The following is a 24251-nucleotide window of genomic DNA, read 5'->3' on the forward strand; positions in this document are numbered from 1 at the left end:
ACCATTGGGAGGGGTGGTATTAGGCGGTAATGAAAATTTATAAATAAAAATTTTTTTTATCAAAGTTTCATTACCGTGGGAATGATATGGAACTTTTGATGAAATTTTACACTAAAAATCATTTCTATTACCATCATTTAATACCACCAACCAAACGGGCCATTTAAGTTTTTCCACACACAAATGTAAATTAGATTTTTTAAGTATATATTAAAGGGAAATTTGCAAAGAAACACCTTTTAAAACCCTTTTTTGTAAAGAAACACCTTTTATAATTTTTTTTTTTGTAAAAAAAACACCTTTTAAGAGATTTTTTTTAAAAAAAAGCACCTTAAATCAGTTTCCGGTGACTTTTGTCAACTTTCCGGCGTTGACTATGCCATTTGAGCTCAAAAGTCAACGCCGGAAAGTTGACAAATGACATAGTCAACGCCGAAAAGTTGACAAAAGTCACCGAAACTGATTTAAGGTGTTTTTTTTTAAAAAGTCTCTTAAAAGGTGTTTTTTTACAAAAAAAATTATAAAAGGTGTTTCTTTACAAAAAAGGGTTTTAAAAGGTGTTTCTTTGCAAATTTCCCTATATTAAATATAAAATACACTTGTATTAAGTGAGATCTTGTCATTCATCTTGATGTAATGTTTTTTAGTTTTGACTTTTGCATTTTTTTTATGCGTATATAGAGATATTAAAGCTTAAAATAATTTACTTTAAAATGCGTGTAAAAAATAATGCGGATAAACAAATAAAAACGAAAAAAGTATTATTTTCTATGCTTCTTCTCTTCAAATCATCTTTATTTTGGTTCTTCTTCCTCTTTTTAAATATTCTAAATTCTAATTAAGTTCCAAACTTCTATCTTATAATCTGAATACTTGCATTATTCATATCTAAATTAATAATGCTTTTCTTTGTGCCATCTCTGTTCTTTAAATCTTGCATTATTTGATTTTTTCTTTCCTCAACGCATAACTTTATTCATTTTTAATTGTTAATATCTCTATTTTGTTTATCAAAAAATGTGAAAACTACAAATTAATATATTTTAAAGAGAGACTATTGAAACAAAATCTCATATAACTATATTTTAACTTATAAATTAATGACAATAAAAGTATCAAATTTTGCTTATAAATAATGCACAGTGGTCAAATAAAGCAAACTTTTAAAAACAGAGAAAGTATTATTTTTGATATATGCATGGAACGTCTAAATTTTTTCTTATTTCTTTGTGAGCGGTAAATTAATTTTCCAAATCCATATTAGATGCACTATATATACTAGGCCTTGGGTTCCACACTTTGAAACCAATAAAGATCAAAACCAAAAGTGACCACAAAAAAAAGAAAAAAAAAATGGCTCACCTTATCCTCCAAGTCTCAGCCACCATCCTCCTCTTATTCATCAGCCTTCCCATGATCGTTAAGGCCACAGACAACTCTCTTGTTCTAGATTCTGATGGCAACCCCATAGAAGTGGGATCATCCTACTATATCCGAACTTTAGTCTCCCAATTGGGTATTGGAGGTGGAGTAGTGGTAGCATCCAAACCAAACCAACCCGTATGCCCTAAATATGTAGGACATTTGAGCTTTGGATTTTACAAGGAATCCCCAGTAATGTTCTTCCCTTCTGACCTTTCACAAAAACACATCCATATTTCTTCAGATTTGTACATTGTGTCGAATGCCACATCTAGAGCTTGCCCATTAGGAGCCTGGCAGGTCACACCAGATGCTAATACTGATAAGGTCTTTATTTCTACTGGTGGTGTTGTAGGAACACCTACAACTGATAATTTGTTTAAGATTGAAAATGATCCATTGCAAGGTACTTATCAATTGGAATACTGTCCAAGTAGTACTACTAGTAAGAAGAATATAATGTGTGGGGTGCTCATGACTATTGATTTTACTGACGACTTTGAATTGGGGTGGTTAGGTCTCGCACCTTCTCGTGATTCTTATTTTGCAGCTATTTCTTTTATCAAAGCTTAAGTGCATCTTCTGCCTTTTATATGTTTTATGCACTTGTAATTTTAAATAAGCAAGTTTATTGTATGGAGTAGCTTAATAAAGGGCCTCTAAATAAAAATTAATACCAATATATATGGTCTTTTGTGTTACGTTAGAGGAATTCTTCCTCCGTAATAATGATCTTATATTGTTTAATTAAAAAGGACTTATTGTTAATTATGTCAGCATTTAATCGTAAAATAGAAGGTGCACATATTTAACAAGTCAAGGAGATAACATTGCAAAATTATACGACAATAAGAGCTAATAAGGACTCTAATTACTTATAAAATTATAAATTCATTAATGTGGGACAAATTATCCCAATATTTTAAATTCAATATCTCTTAACAAAAAGTTGCTTAGATGTAATTAAAACAAGTGTCTCCCTTGCAAAATTCAGTAATTATGTGACTGAGCATTATGATTTATGTATAATAACAATTTTAGATCAACCATTACAAAACTTGGCACTCATCCTATATTTCTTTCTAAGTCTAATAATTGTTAGGTTCCTAAGAATTCCGCTCTCTAAAAAAAAGAACTTGCTTAGAGTTCTACTCACCAAACACTATGTTTTGATTTTCACATGTTATTATTGGCATTTTGCCTATATATAATTCACTAATGAAAAATATTGAAATAAATGTACTGTAAAATTATATAGGAGCGTTTATACGTAATACTCAAATAAGAGTTTATGAAATTGCGTAATTTAAGCATTACTATGTACATTGGTAACATTCGTACCGGTCAACTAGTCTCCTAACTTCTATTAATCCTTTTAAGTTATGAGTTAAGAGGTAACAAGATCGTGTAATCTAATTCATTTTTAATGTGTGCTAATTTCATTTCATAAGTTTTGAAATTATTACATGAGCTATGCCTCGTAAGTAGCGACTTAAAGATTGCATATTGGATTCTAATTTATAACGGTTAGTTGACGTAGGATCATGTCCAGTTAGGTCTCTTTTATAATCTGATTGGTTTTTCTTATATGACAATTAAAAAATATTTTCACAAAATATTTGTTTAGCGTTACTAAAAATTAGAATAGTGTCCAAAAAGAATGTACAAATGAGACTATTAAGGAAAGTATGGATACTAAGTTATTTGCTTCTACTACTCTAAATATATATGTAAAACTCATCAACAATTCTCTGATGTAGAAGTCATCGCAATGTCTCGAAATTCATCTCAATTCACCACATTATCAGGTTTGGATCTGCAATCTTTCACCTATTATTGTATTTTTCTCATATATATATTTATGTTAATAAAAAATTTTATTATTGTATAGTTGTCTTTCGTATATTATTCTTTCAATTATTTGAAAACTTTTTTGTTGATTATTGGTTCTATTATCTAAGTAAAGGATACAAAACTTATAAATTCAAAGAATGGTTTATTGGTTATACAAAAAGTTATTGATACATGGATTTAATCAATTCGACTCTATTACAAGTAGTAGTATTTCTGTATTTGATAGTTTTGTAAATCCTTTCTCTTGTCAGTAGTGACTAGGAGTGTTTAATAGGTTGGATAAAAGTTGAGTTGGGCTGGATAAGGACCTTTTAAACTTAAACTTAATATAGGCCCAATTAGGCCCGTTTTTATTACTTAAAATTATTATAATTTCCATTGATTAATTTATAATAATCAAATTTTTATTTATAATAATTAAATTGTAGAAATGCTAATAATCCTCATTGACATTATTATTTATAATAATTAAATTATTCATCCAATATGCTATTTATAAGCCCATTTTCGATCCTTATTAAACCCTTTTATAGTCCACTTCATTTTTATTATAGTAGAGTTTGTTTTCAACCCGACCCATTTTCAATCTGGCTCTTACAAAACCCTTCTAAAAACAGGCCAAATAAGGACTTAAAATGGGAGCCGGGCCATGAACGCACCTCATTGTAGCTCTTACGTAATCCAATATCTCAAACGAATATTGGAAGTAGTAAACGGAAGTTGCATGAGAATTACCTGGTTAGTACTTAGTTGTGACTTAGAGATCACATAATTGATCTCGATAGTGGTGGTTTATAATTACTTCTAATTTGACTCTAGTAGGATCACATCCAACCAGATCATCATAATTCATAATTGTCTGTTATAGTTATTTGATAGTGGTGGTTCAAACATATTATGTGTAAACTTTGTTTTTTTTAAGGATTATTGAAATAGTGTCTGTCTCCTAATACCAAAACTCATCAACAATTCTCTCTAAATTCATCTAAATTAATTCTCCAAAATTCATCTCAATTCCTCAAATTCTCAGGTTATCTTGTTCCTTTCATATTGTTTTAGTGTATTGGAGAACTTTTTTGTTCTCGTATAATAATTTTTTAAAACCCATTTTATTGTTTTATATTGCTCTTTGGGGAAATTGTTAGAGTATATAACATATCTTGGGGCCTCAACCATCAGCTTAAGCTTTTGGTTGAGTTGGTTCCTTGACAGAAATACATGTATGTTTTTTAACAAATAAATCAATAGAAATATTAGGTTGTGTATTTTCTTTCCAGCCAAATAAACATTATGCCAATTATTTGGAAGCATTTTTGTTGATTCTTGGTTTAATTATCAAGCTTATTATTTTGGTTAATTCTTTTCTTTTTCATGACACACTAAATTCAGTTTTAACAAAAGTCAAACAAACAAATATTATTCAAATTATAAATGATGTGATTGGGAGAATCTGGGTGTCAGTTTGGGTCCGAGTTAATTATATTGAAATCTTCGGGTTAGAATTTTGAAAAAAGACATGGCAAATGGTCAGCCCAATTTTTGATAACACTGTTAGATTTTGATTTTTAAGTTAACCTTCAATCACATTTTTATTTAGTGGACGCCCAAAGTTGCGCTTGGGCCTTTTAAATTTTGTCTCGTGTCACATTTTTTGCAGATGAATAAGAAGAAGAAAGTAGAACAAATGGACTTAATTAGTAATCTACCGGACCATTTAATCGTACGTATAATCTCTTTGCTTCCAACACATGAAGCAGTTAGAACTTGCATTTTGTCTATGAGATGGAAGTATCTTTGGAAAGGCATTGACAGCATCAGTTTGATGGGTTATGAATCTGACCCTGCTAAATTTAGATTTCTTGTGGAACACATACTCATTAACTGTAACACCACAAACTTACTCTCATTTGTGCTCTTCTGTCCATCAAGAATAAGCTTATCTCGTCTTAATTCATGGATTCGCAAAGCGATTGGAACCAAAATCGAAAAACTTACACTCAGTGTAGACACACTTTTTCCTGGTTTACCTGCACTCTCTGTGCTACCACAATGCGTCCTTGCTTCCAACACATTAGTATCTCTCAAGCTCGATTCATTTTTTGATATCAGCGTACCTGACTCAATACTTTGTTTTCCTTATCTCAAGTCACTTGAGCTCGATCTTTTACTTCCTGATCAATGTAATGTTATGCATCGGCTTCTGTCATCTAGCCCTGTATTAGAACAGCTGTTTGTGAATGGCCATCTCGATTCTGCTGATTCCACAAATTTTGATATATGTGTTCGTAGTCCACTAAAATTGTCTCTTCATTTGGAATATCAAGGCGATGGTGATGATGAAGATGATACAAGTGAGTATGTTATTACGATTGATACACCTAGGCTCCGTTACTTATCCATCATGGATGACTCGTTGTCTCAATACGTGGTGAAGAACTTAGTGCGTGTACATAAGGCGGAAATCATGTATCAAACTGTCTGTCTTGAAGCTTTAGAGCCTAAGCATGTTAATAGTCTCTTTGAACTTTTGAAGGGGGTTTCTGCTGCTGAGGTTCTTGCATTACATTCCTTCACTTCAGATGTAAGTTTCTTCACTTTAAAATTTAGTTCCGTTTTACGATTGGTGTCCAAGCATACGTTATATACTTAATCCCACAAAAATTATTGTGTTAAGGAACTAACTCAACCAAAAGCTTAGGCCGACCGTTGATAGTTGTGGCCCAGGATATGTCATATACTCTCGCATGAAAAGCATCAATTACATAGGTTTACATGATTTTGTTTGATTGCATTCCATCTGTCAAATTTTGTGTGTTCTGCATGAAGGTACTTGGATCAGCACTGGGCTTAACTTGGCCCTTATTCCCAAATTTGAAGATGTTAGAAATAGATTTACATGACTTATCAGGTTGGACTTGTTTCTCTCGTTTGCTACATACCGTTCCCAACTTGAAAGTTCTTATTTTGGGTTTGGTATGTAAATCACTTGTTACAAATATTTTTATTTTTTTGTGAACTTTCCTATAAAAAGTATCCTTCTCTTTTACCCTCCAGGACGCAATGAATATCAGGGATGATGATGACGAGCGTCCCCGATTCCAATGGAGTCCACCAGAAACTGTGCCTGTTTGTTTGTTGGAACACATACAGTTGATTGCAATTAAATGCTTTGTAGGACAAGAAGATGAACTACAAGCTGTCGAGTATTTACTAAATAATGGTCGAGTGTTGAACCGTATGTTGATTGGTTTCGATCGTAATCCAGTCAATGAAGATGTGGTGAAGAAGGTGTTGATGTTTCATAGAGCTTCGAAGCTCAGCCAAGTTGAAGTTTATAATCATGTCATTTGTAAGACAAATCGCTAGAACAATAACCTAAATAATATTATGGTATATGGAATTTGAGACCATTATGTATCCGTAAGACATTGGATGTTGTGGTGTGTGATGTAGCCTGTTGCCTAGAGGTAACTGAGTTTTTTTCTTGTACTTCTTTGATTTCTGATTATAATCAACAAGTAAAATGACTCATCCAATCATGCATGTTTTTTATTTATGTGAAATTGCAAATGATGTTTAGGTGAGAGAGCACGAGTCACTTAATGGGAGAGTAATGAAATGGTTGTGGGGCCAAAGTTGTGCTTGATAGAATGGTGAACAGTTCATCAAGTAGATAAATCAGGTGAATTCTCAAAATTCAAGAAATTAAACATCCTTGTGCTTATACAAAAACTGCATACTATATATATGTGAAGTGAAGTGAAGAGAAATGATGAGTTTCTGTGAAGCCAAACAGATCCTAAGTCCCTAAAACTCCCCTATAAAAGTTAGCCTGAAATAATGTAAAGCCGTAAGGCAAGACCAATGCAATATGAAAGAACGTACTCTTCAAAACAAAAGATGTAAATCTCACACAGGATCACTCTACTGTTTATTTTCTGGTTCACAGCTTCCAGTACTGGGATTCACTTGGTCCGGGCCTGGACCAACAGGATTATCATCAACCGCATTCCCTGAAGTGTCTCCAGAAGTTTTTCCTAGCTGTGATGTGGAGCGAGTTTGCTGCTCAGATGACAAGCTCGTAAGGCCATTCTGCTTCATATAAGCCTCCAGTGGGAGACTTGCTAGCTGGAGAAGATTCGTTAAACTCGATTCAGAAGTCTTCAACCTGAGGTCTTCTTCACGCTCAGGGTGGAAATTTAGGTTGATGCTCTTGCCACTTTCAGCTAACAAGCTGATTGGAGTTTGCCCTTCACCTTCATTAATTTGCGAGGGACCCACACCTGCCTGCAAGTCATTTTCAGTTTCATGCCGAAGTTGAAGGTTTAAAGAGTTGTTACTTTCGGCTTCAGACTTCTCATTTTCTTTGATGACAAGATTCTGCTTTTGTTGATTTTTCAAGGCAATTTCAGCTTCTTGTTCAGACTGTCGTTTCTTTTTTCTCATCATAAGGGTCTTAAAACGGCGTTTCACTGTCATGCAGACAGTGCATGTGCATGTTGATTTGTGTTTGCCCTTTCCACTGGGTGGTTGAATGCAAACAATGCATGAACAACCAGGACGATGTCTCGGATGCTTTGTGGTCGTGGCAACTGATGAAGTGCCTGGATCAGTAGTGTTATCTCCTAAAGTTGCTACAGTAGCTAGAGCATTTAGGCCAGAAGATTCCTGTTCCTGTGCCATTCTATTAGGCATCACCATTCTTCTCTTCGTAGTAGAATCTATACAATAGAAGATAATTTGACGGCAAAAACAAGTCAAAAAAATGTCCGATTTCACACAACAACAAGAATGCTTACAATTCAGTTTTAGCATGTAGACCTCTTAAGTAAATTTATGGTAAAAATGCTTTCTGCCATTTATCAAGTTAAAACCCCTTCTTCAATGCAAGAGCATCACAAAAAAAACTAAAGATGAAAAAAAAAAAACACAAGTAGAAAAAAAAAATCAAGAGGGTAGAAAGCTAATTGATTCTGAGAAAATAAGGCACGCAACATATATAAGTTACAATGGAAGTAAACAAATAGTGAAGTCATGAAAGGGTTCTAAACATGACCTAGGATCATATATATACATTAATGCCCGATAGCTCTCTACAATAGCAAGAAAGTCAAAGCTTTAAGCACAACAATATGGAGTAGGCTTGCTCCTATAAACCAAAAATCAATGATAAGTTAATTCCCTATCCTGCTGAGACCTGAGACGTCTCACACAGCAATTTCTAGCAAGCAAAGCCTCAAAGTTGAACCCAAAATGAACTTTCCAATAAACTAACACACTAGAGCATAAGAACATAGCAGTTCATACCCTTGCTTAGCTGTCGAAAATTTTCAAGTTCCCGAGGGCCCAATTCCTCTGGAGCAGAACATAAGCACCTACAGTCACAAAAAAAAAAGTGCTTTATTACCTATTTATATCCACACAATTGTACATCTTTTAGGTGTTGGTGGTTTGTATGTATACGCAAGCGTGAAAATAATGTTTCTCGGTGTTGTAAGGTAAGAAAAAGATGGGACCAAACATCCATTACCAACCTGCTGTGATCCCAAGAATTATCTGCACATGCCCACTTTGGAGGAAGCAAAATATCACCTGGCAATTTTCGCCATTTAGCGCAATTGTCACACTGAACCCATTGCTCTACTACCCTGGAATATATACGTTTGAGAGCAAAATCAATCTATAGTGCTTCCATAGAGTCAATAAAGTATAGAAAAATTCATACTAACATCCTTGAATTCGATCAGTTAATAAATGCAACTGAAGGGAACAGAAAAAAAAAGTGAGATGTTTTTGGAAAGATCAGATTCTTGCACAATAAATGCAACTATGTAAGTACTTCCAACACTACTGTTAAGAATTAAGATCAATCAGAAGAACACACTAGTATAACGCCAACCCCGGGAAAAATGACGGGAGATAGTGAACAGCTGTAGTTCATAGCCCTTCCAAAGAAACAAATTTTCACTAAATATATGATATACGTTCATAGTAAAAAATCTGAATTTATCGAACTAAATTTTTGGAAATAAAACTGGATAGTATTCCCACCGAGATATCGAAAGCTCAGATGAGAAACAAGCCTACATCATACATAACGAAAGACAAAAACTGACCACCAAGTCACCAACCCTAGACGTCACCGAAATGAAGACAGGTTTCAAGAACACAAGCAAAGTGAACAGGAAGTCTGTCTCAGGAGTAAGAAGAGAAGAAATCTACACTGGTAGGACAACATCATCTTAAAAAACTCTTGAACAACTCTTAGAGTTCTATATAGTCTTTGAGGTTGGTCAAAAATTCTCCACTCAGAACTTTCTGTAGAATTGTATATCGTCAGTTATAACAATAATTTTACTTCACAAAACCTATTGGAATGGTTTATCCCACATCGCTGAATTAAAGATGGTGCACACTTTATAAGTCATTGGAGCCCTTCCTCCCATTGTCATTTGGTTTTGGGATGGTATCTCCTTGGCTTATGGAGTTTGTGCAACTTATGTTTCCCCAAATAATATGTTGGTATTTCATTCACAGTAAGTCTAGTATAATTTAACAAAACCAGCATATTAGACTGTGTTTTCTTCTTTTTTTTTTCCTTCACTTTACATGTCCCATGCAACAAAGAGTTTAGGTACAATAATGGTTCATCGGTTAACTCAAGCTACAAAATCTTAGTAGATGTCAGAAAAGAGATAATATATCGTTACAGACAGAGAACCATGAATACTTCATAGTTCACAATGATCCAAACTTTAAAGGTTAAGATCTGTTCTACATATATGTACAGCAGATTCCATCTATTCCTTTTATTCTCATTTGGCCACTGATTTCTTTCTTGAATACAAGATTTCCCTTTTTATGCGAAAAAACGCAAGATTGTATAATGCTGGAATAATATAGAAAATCTAACAGTAATGATATGTTTCGAGATAAACTTCAAAGTAAAGATACTAGAATGGTATAACATGAGATGGGTATAAAAATTAAAATATATTCCTAAGTAGGATAAGTGGATTATACAAAAAATAATTATATCCACAGTGATAGACAGTGATATCCATTAGACAGTGATATATACAAAAAATATATCTAATGGTATAACATGAGATAGCAGAATTATATTATATCCACAGGGAAGAGTAGCTTCATTTGGCAGATCAATGTTTTCATGTTCAAAATGGGACTTAAAATCCTAAAACAAAGTAACAAGTGAAGAATCTTTTACTCAGATGTATTTTCATATTTATTATGAGACTTGAAGTTCAATAATATAGAAAGCAAAGAATCTATACCCAGATGAATGGCCTGTGAAAATACTGTTCTTCCCAAAAACTGGAGGTTCCTGTACAAGAAACAAAGGAAAAAAAAAAACAATATACTGAAGATAAACACATTCAAAGGTAAATGCATACAACAGACATAAACAATATCTAATAAGCTCATAAATGTAAGTTCCATTCATGAATGAAGCGACACTTTTGTAAACCATATACTATTATTCTGTACAAAAATAGAAGGTTTTGCATAATTGAGCTTAACAAATCTAGCATGCGCTGCAACAGGTTCGATATGTTCTCCCGAAATATACAAATAAGTCAGAAAGATAAATATGTCAATAGATCATAATACATTCCCAGCAAAACAAAAAAAACTTCAGCATGTAATTATCAATGCATGACTTACTTCATATTCTTCAAATTCATAATCCTCAATCATAACAACACTGGGTGTTGCACTTTGTGGAGGCCGAAGCATACCCTGCACCTCCTCCCATGTCAATCTCAGTGCCAGAACATCTTGGTTATCAATAAGCAACCTCTTGCTCTTAGACCCTATATTACGGCTCTTTTTTCTTTCCAGCATCAGCAATGAAGTAGGTGACATTCCTTCCTCAGTCCGTTCGTTACATTTGTCACTATTATGCCATCGAACAATGCCACCAGCAGAGTCCAGTTGTCTTGACAAAGCATTCACATGGTTATCCGTGCTCCTTTTCACTGACTGAAGAAAGCCAGAGCAACCACTTATTACAGGTAGGTTCTCAATAACATCCGAAAAGAAAGATTCACTTGTAAGAGGGGCATTACGGATGGCAGGTGATGCAGCATCCTGCTTAGTTAATAATTTGTGGATTCATTATATGATCTTACTTCAGAATCAGAATAAATTATCTACACTTTCAGGCACATTGACACAAATATCATAACAGTAAAGGCATACGCATCAAGCAAACTACCTGAACAGATGCAGAGTTTGATGCTTTTCGGAAGCCCATAACTAGTTTCCCTTCAGGATCCATACGACTAAATGTAACTGCATAAGAGCAAATGAACATCATGATATTCTATCAAAAGTATTCAGCATAGCTTTGCTGATACTACCCACAAATTAAAAATAGTTTGCTATGGGAACTTGGGAAATGTTTAAAATTAAAATTGCATGCATGTCAAAATTTAATTTTATTCTTTTGGAGTGAATGCATATCAAAATTCAAAAGGATGGGAAAATAGGAATACCAGTATCACCAGCTTGCAACTGCATTGACTGTATACAAGGAGTTACTCCCTCTAAAACATACATCCTGCTGTTGTTGTTGGGCCAAAACCTAAATTGAAACAACCATTCTTTCCCCTTCACATCTTGAATTTTGATCGGCAGTCCTTCAGGTTGTGATATAGGCGGAAAATACGCCTGAGAACGAATAAAATATTGCAATCACCTACGGAAAGTATGCGCATGCAAAATAGCCAGGCTTATAGCTACTAACAGAGACTTACTTCAGCACAAGCTTTAGGAAGAACCAAACGACCTATTCGACCAGCATCACTAGCACTCAAAACCTTTTCAAACAATGGAACAATTGTACAATTTGAGCTTATAATTGTTAAGGAGTCACGTGAATCATCTTAGTCACAGAAAAAAAAAGATTTAAAAAATTAAGACTACATGATTTGACTAGCTACAGTGAAAGATAAAACTAATAACATGACATGGATACTCTCCAGTGATTTGCTGCAACTCTTGGTCTGTAATCCTTGGCCAATAACGAGGAAGCAGTTGGTGACGGCCTCGTCCCTCAACAGGTTGCCTTGCCACACGTAGTTGAGGTATTGCACTTGGGTTAGTCTCAGCAGCGGAAGAAAAAGTCAGCTTTGGTAATGTTGGAAAAAGGTTGGGGGATACAAATCCTTGGTGAAAAGTATCTGAAATTTTTCTCTGGTCCTTTTCATCAGCATAAGTATTGGATGTAGCTTGATGATTTCCTGGTGGAACTCCTAAAGTGATATTCAAGTTCGGATAAGCAATTGGTACAAAGTAATCTTTGCCTGGCGTGCTACTCATAGAATTATCCGGTCTCTTCTGAAAAATCTCTATCGAGGATTGAGCTAAATTTGGAACCCACGTGGTTCCAGCTTGAACAAGAGGGGGTAAAGGTTCATGTTTCGGTAACCCGAAAGCTACATTTGAGTTAGGATTTTGCATCATGGGTAGTTGGTTGTTCCAATTAAATTCCTTATATTTGTTTGATTGTTTCACACCAGTGTTATTTTCTGTTAAAATACAAGGTCCGGATCCATCACATTTCCCAGCACTTGAGTTCTGTGCAAAAAGAAATTCAAATTAATGATTGACCCTGTTCAACAAAAAGAGTGATCAAATATATTTAGAAGATACTATAACATGAGCTTATGGAACAGTTTCACCACTAAGAGGTCAAGCAGAAAAATGAATAAACATTATCAACTGTCAACAGTCACTGATTAAAAAGTCAAGTGTGTCCCTTACAAACCATGAAACCACACTCCGTCTAAAAGGGGACAAAGGTGGAACAGGATACATATAAAAGGGGAAGCAACTTACCAAACTTTGACCTGAGTTCTTTGCACAGGCAATGCACCTCACACCACCGCAATCAAGCAACTCTATCAAAGACAATGAAGCTATGCATCCACAGTGGAGTCGCTTTACCAAAAAAAACTCAGTCAGGTGATTCAAAAACTAAAAGAATGAAAGAAACGTACAAATAGAGAAGGGTATAGGACATAGTTCTACCTTGGTGCATGTAACACACTCTCTCCAGCCAGAATCCTCTCTATGGAATTCATCGCAATAAATATTTTGCTTGAAAGCATAACTGCATAAGCACAAATTCCAAGTAGAAGTTTCAAATTTTTATATTTAGCTCATTTTACATTGTCATTTGAATTCTACGGAACAGGCCCAATTCCATATTTTCAAGTTTTTAATTTTTCGATCATTGTATTTAGGTCAATTCAGCATTTGGAATTGTATTCCAAATTGCTAAACATGCCATTATCCTATTTAGAAATGCAAATACAACAAAGTACCATCAAAAAAGGTTTATGACAGAGATGTCATTCATGATAAACGGGACCTTTTAAAAGCAATGAATACATCTTTACGATATCTGCATATAAGATGTCACTTCCATCATGTGTGTCACCTCAAACTCTCAATCATGAACCTATCTTCAACCTTATGGCAGTACTCGCATTTTAAAAAGTTCATTGTTGTGCTTGTATGGATGAATGCCTTCTCTAGAAAAGGCATTAATTTATGAATGGGCTCACACTCAAACTTTGATGAATATTATCAAGACACTTAGATACCCTAGACTAAAGTGATTGTTCCACTCCAAGCAAGTCATTCAAATTCACGTCCATGTCCTCACTCTGACACCAAGAGGAAGAGCAAGCAACAACTCTAATATGTTCAACAAGCAAAAGGTTGACTGACCTAGTTGGTTAAGACTAAAAAGGTTGATGCAGCCTTAATGAACTTACACTCATCAAAGAATAAGTCATATAATCAGTAAACCAATATCCATTCCCATTGTCATCATTCATCACCCCTAACTTATAGTTATATTCATCAAGTTCTCAGCTGAGCTCTGCATATAGCACAAACATCTCCCTTGGGCTTTAATCTAACACTTAAACTAACTTCACTTATCAGCATTTCATAAATCTATATCAAGAATTACGATTTTGGCATAGTTTTTGTAAAGGAAAATGATTACCTTCATAAGCCAAAGTACTAATCTTTGTTCTTCATATACGAAGGCTATTATGAAATTACCAAATTTCTTTCTTTTACCCCCAAGGCGTATGGATCAAACCATACACAATTCTGTGCTTGCCAAATTAGCACCAGAATATTCAAAAATCAAAATAGTCTTTCATATTTTTAAGTGAAATAGCCATATCTATCCTAATTCCTATGTAAGTCCATGTCCAAATAAAGCCAAACATACACCATATTTTCACTTCTAGAATACAATCAACTACATTAATTGAGCTCATCAACCTTCCCCTTTCTCCATATTTATTAGGATGCAATAAACCATCCTTTCATATAATACGAAGATCAAAAGGTGTAATCTATTTCAGCAAAGGTAAGACTTCCAAGACAACTAGACATGAATCTTTATTATAGAAATCCATAAAGGAGCAAATTTGATAGTGTACAAAAATTGAGCATTCCCATTTGTAATCAAAATGGATAAGTCGAAGTTAATTTTAGCGGTCTACTATTCATATGAATGATTATCAATTTACCAATCTATAGGTAAACATTTCATTCCCATTTCCGAGTTTAAATGGAGTATTAAACCAAAATTCCTCACTCAGTAGCAACTAATAATTTGAAAAATCATTCAAATATAAGGTAGAAAGGAATCATCTCAACAATCAGGCAACTATTATGAACAATTCTTACAGATGAAACAAAATGAAACCCCCCCATAAATGAACATACTATATCTAGACAACCAAAAATAATAAACTCTAAATTTTCTTAGATGGGCAAAAGGTTAATTCTCCATTTAAGAAGATTATAACTTATCAACAGACACAAAATTTAAACCCCAGAAGTAAGCCAAACATAACATTATAATTAAAACCCCATAAAATATATTGTAATAGAAAATAGAAAATATGAAAATTACCCGCACTTATCACACAAATTAGCCAATTCACCAGATCGTAAACTCCAACCAGTTTTCCATTCAGTAGACGACGTCGTACCACACACAATATTCATACAAGTTTTCAAAGCCATTGAATGTATTTCCCTTTATTTTAAATTTAAAATACATTCAAACATCCAAAACCTGCAGCTTTCATGAATTTAATCAAATAGTAATCGAGAAGAAGAAAAAAGCAAAGAATATTTCAATTCTTTAAAGATTTAACAATAACCCAATATAAAGTCTTAAGCTTTTAAAAAATAGATTATAATTTAGTCAACAAAACAAAGTCCCCCACCCACCCAGAGAAAAGGAAAATTGAAAGGTTAAAGAACGTACCTTTTTCCACAGTTAATTTTTCATATTTAAAAATAGATAAATAATAGGATTTATTTAAATTTGAAGGATGAAAATTTATGGGTAAAAAATAGGGTTGAAGATGGTTAGTAACATGAAGGAGTAAGAGAAACAAATGGAGGAAGATGAAGAGAGAAATGAAATTAAGTGGGAAAAAAGGAGTAATTTTTTTTGAATATAAAAAAAAAAATCGAAAATGAAGAGAAATACTAGAAGGAAGGATGAAACAGGGGAAATGCATGCATGATACTTCAAGTTTCAGCAAACTCTCACATTTACTTGTCAATTTCTTTTTTGGATAAATTACCTGAATAATTTAATTATTTATTTATTTTTTTATAACAATTTTATCTATGAATTAGTCAACATAAATTCAATTTTAGATAGTCTTATCTCAGAATATAACTCCAATTTATTAACCTGCTATAGCAGGTAATATGGAAAAAAAAAAAAAAAAAAACTCTCTCCTAGTAAGAGCCTTTGAACCCAACTAACTCCCTTTCCCATCTTCGGAGTAGCTCCACCATTCTCGCCACCCCTACACAACGCCAAGTTCCCACATTAACCCCCACCCTTCACCTTCACCTTCACCTTCCACAACCACCGATTAACTAATGTTTCTTGTTAAGTAGTTTAAGTTTTATACCATTTTATAAGAGAATTAATCTAAACAAGCTAATTTTAACTATTCCTTCAATTATGCTAAACAAGATCAGATCATTAATGAGAGAAAAAAAATTACAGAGAACCACTTCTTTGTCTTGAATGAGATAGCATGCACTTAAATGTGTTTTGTGTTCTGGTCATATGGCTTCCAAATGACAATAATGGTGTTAGGAAAATTTGAAAATTTTAGCTTATAATCTTTATCACTTGCAATTGCTTGTTATCTTGATGACAATGACAATGTGATAAATCATATTTATGTTGATGAACCTTAATTTTCAAGTTCTTTGATGGCTACTGTTTTGTGATTACTCGCAAAAAAATTGTGTAATTAATGATTTTTTCTAAGATATCTAAATAATTTGGGATTATCCCGTCTTCTTTTTCTGCAACAAAAATAACAAATTGGTGGAGATGGAGGAAGTTAGCAATTCAGAACAAAGAATTTGTATTTGCATTTTTTTTATTTTTGCAAAGTAACCTTTAAATGAGTTATCAAGTCATCTCGGTGCATTGTAGTTGTAGTCTCAAGTTCGGATTATTAAGGGTTAATCCAAAGATGAAATTATTGTTGGAAAATAAATATAAGGTGAGATTATTCTAGGTAAATCTTCTTATATTATATATATATTTATAAATTTGCTTTTAAAGTTTAATAAATTTAATTCCATTCAAAGTCTATACTTGAATTAATAAAGAAAACACGTCAAACATATATTATATATATTTGTCCTAAAATTTTTTTCATCTTTTTATTTACATAAGTTTAGTATTTTAATCAAAAAAAAACATTTTTTAAAACAAAAGAAATATGATAATTTAAACATGGGCATAATAATGCAGTTGACCAAGACTAGTGTAAGTGTATACATAAATGTTGTAGATTAAATAAGATATGATTGGAAGTAATTGATCAAGACTGTTGTTTAAAGAATCATCCCACCAAGAGAATAGTCCTTTAGGACTATATACACTATTTTATTTCCTTTTTTTTTTTATTTTTTTTTTATTAGTTATATATAATATATTATTTCTAAAGCAATCAAGTGCTCTTCACCTTGCTTTCTTCTCAAGCCGCACGCTTGAGAATGAAATCAACAAACTATTATTTCTTACTAAACAATGATTCCACATTACTTAATTCATCATCACGTAATTGTACCTTTTTTTATTTAGTTTGTTTTCTCTTTTTTTTTTTTAATTTTGCTATATTGTAAAAATATAAGTAAGAACATTTTATATATATTTAGCAAAATTAAAGGATAGTTCAAAATAATTATAAAGAGGCTATTATTTTTGGCTTAATTTTCAACATGATTCTTATTGTTTATGAGAATTATTATAATGTTATTGATCACCATCATTTGTTTTTTTAATCTTTTTAGAGAATTCGGTCAGATAAACAACACTATTGCCTATTAGGCCAGCCATGATTGCTTTAAAATCAATAACCTTACACAATCTTAAAATCCATTAATTTGGAGCTCTTATTAATCTTTCTTTGCTCAATGAATAGAGCATCTGTATGTGGAGTAGAAAGTTTGGGGTTCAACTTTTATTGGGCGCAGATATCAATTGGAGGGTTTCTTGACTGAACGCATCTCTTTTTACTCCCTCCTTAGGGGAACGGGTATGATTTGTCCGCATCTTTCAGGAAAAATAAAACTCTCTACTCGAAATCTGCCTTGTGCGGGATACTGGGTGTATCCTTTATCTTTATCTTTGCCTTTACCTATATAATCTTTATCTTTGCCTTTACCTATATAATCTTTCTTTTGAACAAATTACAATCATCTTGAATATTTCTAGCTAATTAACTAAGAAATATATACAACTAATTTCTTATGTTTATTTTTTTTCAAGAAAATCAAGTTAAAAGAAGCAATAGATGGACACATTTATATATTCTCTTGAATAAAATTGCAAATACCCTATAATTACGACACTCATGCTTAATTTCGTGAACCCAAAAAAATGGCATTATTGAGGTATCCAGTAATTTCACCAGTGCTACAAATTAAAATTACCTTAATTAGGTTTTAATTTTCAACGATAAAACTATTAGGAGTATTATTTACTATCATATCATGATTATAATCATAAGCACTAAAGAACTGAAAATAATAATTTCTTAGAGTTTTACTAAATGTATTAATTTAATAGAAAAATAACACAAAGTTTAAACTATCTCCAAGTAAAAAAAAAAAAAACAAAAACAAGGGGACGGATGATCGAGTATTCGATTTAATATCATAATGAACGTCATATGCTTTTGCATGTAAAGCTTAATATATACCCTCGTGCTTATTCAGTGATCATGTAATCACCTTGAGTCATGAGTTATGATGATGAATTATCACTAATACCATACTATCATATAATTCTTTTTTAATAATACATTTTTATGTTAGAGCACAACACTAATTTTTTTACAAAGGATTTGATTTGAATTTCGTTGTTATTTTATTGTCTTTTTAATTTTTAAGTTGATCTAATTAAAATTTAAAAAGAATACAGTTATTTAAAAAGTGATTAAAAAAAGGTATTGATATAAACAAAGGGAGTCGCTAAATTTCGCCACCCCTTTTCATTTTATCGCCACCCTCTGTAAAATTACATTTTTGCCCCTGTATTTAAAAAAATTACAAAATTGCCACTATACTTAAAAATTAATTAATAAATATAAATCACGCTTAATAACACTAATAAGAATTTAATGCGTAAGATTTGTCTATATATATGGAATTCTGAGATGCGTATGAAGTACGAATTCAAACACGGTACTATCTCTCTAAAAACTGGTACTATCTCTCTAAAAAGTGTTAAAGAAGTGGTAACCCGTAATTGGTTAAATATGGCTAACGAAAGCGACTATGAGTCGGATGCGGTACGTAAAGTTGTCGTTGGAAAATTAAAAAAAAAAAAAGGCGCACAAATCTGGGCGGCTGAACCATGATTCAGGCGCACGGATCTGGGCGGCTGAACCATGGTTTAGGCGCACAAATCTGGGCGGCTGAACCATAGTTCAGGCGCACAAATCTGGGCGACTGTGATTTTTTTTTTTTTTTCGTATTAATTTTTTTAAAATTATTATTATTATTATTGTTAGTACTATTTTTTATTTTCCGTATTAATTTTTTTTTATTTTCCGTATAAATTTTTATTGTTGATAAATTTAAATTTTTAAGATTTTTTTATTTACGTAATATTTATATTATTATTAAAATTGTTACTTAATCTTGTCATTATTATAATTTTTATTGTTGATAATTTTAAATTTTTTAGATTCATTTATTTACATAATGTTTTTAATTTGTTGTTGTTGTTGTCATTATTATTATTATTATTATTATTATTATTGTAGTCATTAATGTACTTAATTTATATTATTTATATTTCAAATTTGCAGGAGTTTGAAAATTTTGGAGACAACGTAGACTACTCCGGTAGCTTTGTTACGGATAGGGAATTTATCTCCTTAGATGAGTTACATAGTTGGGCCGATGCGATAGCAATAACAATCGGTTTTCAATTTACACGTGCTTCTTATAAAAAGAAAGAAGGACGTTCTAGAGTTAGTGTCTATTTAAGATGTCACCGCTATGGTAATATTAGGGGTGATGTACATAATCTAGATAATACTGCCCGACCTGGTTCTAAAAGTAGAAGTTGCGGGTGTAAATTTATGATTGTAGGAAGTAGTCGTAAACCACCAGAAAGACCTTGGACGGTAAGGGTGTGTCCTGGTGAAAAGGAAAAACATAACCACCCGTTCTTGGTGTACAGAGACTGGTCATGTAAGGGCAAATAGGATTAATGTAGACATTCGGGAGCACATACGACAGCTTAGTGCAACCGGAATGCAACCGGCCTTTATTATGAATTCTATTAGAAATAATTTTCCTGGTTTTTATGCTAGTATGAATCAGATATATAATATTAGACAATCAATAAGGAGAGAAGAGATGGAGGGTAGGACTCCCCTTCAACACTGTCTTCATATGGCCACAGAACTTAATTATGTGGTCTGGACAGACTTGGATAACGAAGGGCAATTGAGCAGACTATTAATTGCAAATCCTACCTCTATCCAAATGATACGTACGTGGCCGTATGTTGTGCTGATAGATACAACGTACAAAACGAACAAACAAAAGTGGCCACTATGTGAAGTGATCGGAATGACGCCAACCAATCACAATTTCTTGGTTGCGTTTTGTTTGATGCTAGATGAGGCGGCTGTGTCGTATTCGTGGGTGCTGGAGGGATTGAGAGATATTTCGGCACTGCTCAGACTCCTAGCGTCATTGTAACCGATCGAGACAAAGGTTTATCTGCAGCTATCCGTGACGTCTTCCCAGGTAAAAAGGCTTTGCTGATTCATTATTGTGGTTATATCTAATGATAATGTCTTAATTACGTTCAATGTTTTGTTTAATGTAGATGTGCGGCATTTGTTATGCATCTGGCATATTGGCAACGACGTTGAGAAAATGGTGGACAAGTTGTGTGGCGGCAAGAAAAATCAACAAGGGAAGGTATTCAGGAAAAGTAGATGGAACCCCTTGGTTGAAAGTTCTACGATCGAGGAATATGAAGATAGATGGCAAGTGATCGTCAGTACGTGGTCGGTTAGGAACAAAAAGGTCGTTCGGTATTTGACTGGAACATGGATTCCACTGAGAGAGAAATTTGTCCGTGCGTGGACGAATGATTGTTTACACTTGGGTAACCGGACTACCAGCAGAGTTGAAAGCCAACACTCGTCTTTTAAGTATTACCTTGGTAGCGGTAATAGCTCATTCAATACCCTTTTCAAAAGGGCGCACGCACAGATTACAAATCAGCAAGCTAGAATCCGACAAGCGCTACAGGAATCCATGTCTTCTGTACCAAGATCGATGCGACAGCATTACTTTAGACCTCTATATCGCCACGTATCTCTCTATGCCTTGGAGCAGCTCCAGCTTGAGTATAACCGCATGTTAGAACTCGGTGATTTTGTGTTTAACAAATGTTGTTGTGTACTTCAACAAACCCATGGATTGCCGTGTGCATGTTATTTACATATGTCCATCGGATCACATGGTGCTTTGTATTTGGATGACATTCATGAATTCTGGAGTACTTTGAGGTACACAGAGGTAGGAGACGAAACCGATGAAGGAGTACGATACCTGAACGCCAATGACAAAGAGTACTTTCAATCTCTGGTCGATGAAGTCCTCAAATCTGATCCCGCTGTTGTTCGCCGAATGTCTCAGTTACTTGAATATGAACTACACTCAGATGGCGCGGAAATACCTGAGCCTTACGCTAGTCCACCGAGAAAGGGAAGACCAAGCACAAGTAAAAACATGAGAAGGAGAAAAAGTTCATTTGAATATAGCAGATTATCTTCTCGCGGTCGAGGGTCTAGATCTTCTTCCCGCGGGAGATCTAGTGGCAGATCTAGTGGTCGAGAGACGCAATCCTCAGTAGGAATTAAGTTCAGTTTCAACTTATCCGGTACTTGACTTTATTTTTCGTTTTTTGCATTAATTCGTCTCAGTTTACGCATATTAACTTTATTTACATTTATTGTAGATGATCCTGGAGGTCGAGATTTTTCACACTTTCCATGGCCTAATTTTAGGCGGCTGAACCGGGGTCTAGCCGCCCAGATCTGGGCGCCTCCTTTTCATTTTTTTTTTCTTTTGCATTCAAAACAATATATAAAATTTACTAAAAAATATAAAAATTACACATTACAACATACAAATTTACAATAATAATTCAAAATTTATATTAATTAATCCTAAATACACGAAAAAAAAAAAAAAATTCAAAACAATCGCCCAGATTTGGGCGGCTGTACCCCGGTTCAGGCGCCTAATTTTGGGCGCCTGAACCGGGGTCCAGCCGCCCAGATCTGGGCGACTCGTTTTGAAATTTTTTTATTTTTTCTTTTGCAACTAATTAAATTAAAAATAACTTACCTCAATTAATAATTTGGGGATTGTACTTAATTTTTGCTCCAAGATTTAGCTTTAGTGAGTTGTATTTAGTTATAGTGAGAATAATTTTAGTTGGAGTGTGGTATATATAGGAATTTTACCTTTAATGGCAATGTTGTTAATTTTTTATAAAGTAAGGATAAAATGGTAATTTACTCAGGGGGTGGCGATAAAATGAAAAGGGTGGCGGAATATAAGGATTGGGTAAACAAAAGCAGAAGGATATATATAATAGAGAAAGTAAGTGAAATGATGATGTCATGAGAATGAAGAGATGATGTTATCATAAAATAGTTTTTGGGCTACTTGCAACTTGAAAATAATTTACTTTTATGTCGATAGTGATACTGATGGTGATGGTAATAATAATGGCGGTAACTGCGTTCAGAACTTGTAAAAATTAATAAAGTCGAGTGATGTGAGGATTGCTTTATTATTCTTACGTCTTAATACAAAATGATGTGAAATAAGTGAATTAAAGTGTAGATTCAAACAAGTGCACGTACCTGTTTTGCTTGCTTGTAGACTCGTTTATCATCAACTTGTTCGTGGCAGTGGCACCCATTTTGTCTACTTTGTAATTATTATCAACTTACTAAGACTAATTACGAAGATTCAAGGAAGCATATTAACACGTACCACTAATTGAGTGTGTTCATTCATATCCAACAATAAGAGTCATGGGTGTGTTTCATTATTGTGTCCATTTAGTTGTACATTTAGTGTTTTTGATGGATAAACGGCGAAAAATAATTATTCAATAAATGATTTTAAATTAGCTAAAAAAGTAACTTTAAAGATAAAATTAAAAATTTATTACGAGATGTTTTTTATTAGCTATTGGATTTTAACATATGTTTTTTCTAATAAACAGTCAATAAACAACAACTAATTTCTACTAAACATCTATTTAATAATTAATTGGTTTAACAAATAGTAAATTCGCCAATAGGAGTGTTTAGCAAACGACTGATAGCTGATGGTTTAACATTTGAGAAATTAATATTGGAAATTTAAAATAAGTATTTGAATGAAAATTATTTTTGGTTGAGTAGAATAAATAATCGTGAGCTAAGATAACGAAATAAATAATTAATCAAATAAAAATACCAAAATCAGTTTTGTTCTCCCCTTTCTGCTATTCATCATCTCCTTCCTTTTTTTTTTTCCACATCCCTTTCTCTTTCGCTGCACATAAAGGAAAAACACAGATAATCCTAAATTGCAACCTCTGATTCTCAATGAAGCTAGCAAGACCTGCAATCTCTGATTTTCGATGAAGCTAGCAAGAACCTTTCTTCTTCCTTTGAGTCCTTCGAAACACCACAACAATGGCCATCCTCCTCCTCTGATTTCAATTGAAGCACGTGGGTCCTCCCTCCTTTGCTTTCAACTTTTGAAGAAACAAGATCCCTTATTCTGCATCTGATTTTAGATAGGGATAAAGCAACAGCAGATATAGATGTCGCAGAAGGCAGTGGCTATTGCCTCATCTTTCCCTTGATTCATTGCCGCCAATTCAGAGGTAAAAATTGTATTCCTCTTAATTTTTATTCTGTTTTTGTTGTTCTTGTCTTTTAATCCTCATAAATATCGATATTATCAATCTTTTCTATGTTATTATATTTTCTTATTGTTACTTATCATAATATTATCCCCACATTGAGATTAATTGGATGTTTTGAGAAATTATTACATACATATTAGTTCTTTTTAAATTAGATGCATCTAGTGGATTGATGTTGAGATCAAGGATTTGTTAGGAAAAGTTTATTATTGATAAAGTATGGGTCAATTTGATGTTCTTGAAAGTTTTATAAGGTTCTTTGGAAGATTATTGATTTTGAATTTGAATGTCTACTTTTGCATTTAAGGAAACTCATATAGAGAAATAATGGATGTTGGATTGAGTTTGGTGGATCGTGATGATTAGTATCAAATGTATGAACATAGAAATTAAGGAA

General features: G+C 33.2%; 3 protein-coding genes across 6 annotated transcripts; 2 read left to right on the forward strand and 1 right to left on the reverse strand.

The window, feature by feature from the left end:
• Positions 1 to 1353: 1353 nt before the first annotated feature.
• On the forward strand, positions 1354 to 1995 carry LOC130813680 (miraculin-like). The gene has a single exon (XM_057679521.1). The coding sequence runs from the start codon at positions 1354 to 1356 to the stop codon at positions 1993 to 1995; it is 642 nt and encodes a 213-aa protein (XP_057535504.1).
• A 325-nt stretch (positions 1996 to 2320) lies between these two features.
• Positions 2321 to 7017, forward strand: LOC130812740 (F-box protein At4g09920-like). Of its 3 annotated transcripts, XM_057678315.1 has the most exons (5): positions 2321 to 3230; positions 4934 to 5857; positions 6103 to 6249; positions 6331 to 6743; positions 6857 to 7017. In XM_057678315.1, exons 2-4 carry the CDS (start codon positions 4934 to 4936, stop codon positions 6640 to 6642), a joined length of 1383 nt encoding a protein of 460 aa, XP_057534298.1. In that variant the 5' UTR covers positions 2321 to 3230; the 3' UTR covers positions 6643 to 6743; positions 6857 to 7017. The 3 variants fall into 3 exon arrangements, with proteins under 3 accessions (XP_057534298.1, XP_057534299.1, XP_057534300.1); XM_057678316.1 differs by lacking the exons at positions 2321 to 3230; positions 6103 to 6249 and having other exon boundaries at positions 3248 to 5857; XM_057678317.1 differs by lacking the exons at positions 2321 to 3230; positions 6857 to 7017 and having other exon boundaries at positions 3248 to 5857; positions 6103 to 6184; positions 6331 to 6481.
• On the reverse strand, positions 6490 to 15920 carry LOC130812739 (B3 domain-containing transcription repressor VAL2-like). Of its 2 annotated transcripts, none has more exons than XM_057678313.1 (13): positions 15608 to 15911; positions 15248 to 15412; positions 13333 to 13414; positions 13141 to 13242; positions 12278 to 12879; positions 12057 to 12153; positions 11796 to 11970; positions 11516 to 11592; positions 10963 to 11388; positions 10572 to 10621; positions 8811 to 8924; positions 8584 to 8651; positions 6490 to 7997 (listed from the first exon to the last, which is right to left on the reverse strand). In XM_057678313.1, the coding sequence occupies exons 2-13, from the start codon at positions 15358 to 15360 to the stop codon at positions 7201 to 7203; spliced, it is 2703 nt and encodes a 900-aa protein (XP_057534296.1). In that variant the 5' UTR covers positions 15361 to 15412; positions 15608 to 15911; the 3' UTR covers positions 6490 to 7200. The 2 variants fall into 2 exon arrangements, with proteins under 2 accessions (XP_057534296.1, XP_057534297.1); XM_057678314.1 differs by having other exon boundaries at positions 6491 to 7997; positions 10963 to 11280; positions 15608 to 15920.
• Between the last annotated feature and the right edge of the window lie 8331 nt (positions 15921 to 24251).

The sequence above is a fragment of the Amaranthus tricolor genome, chromosome 5 (genome assembly GCF_026212465.1).
Source record: "Amaranthus tricolor cultivar Red isolate AtriRed21 chromosome 5, ASM2621246v1, whole genome shotgun sequence".
NCBI lineage: Eukaryota > Viridiplantae > Streptophyta > Magnoliopsida > Caryophyllales > Amaranthaceae > Amaranthus > Amaranthus tricolor.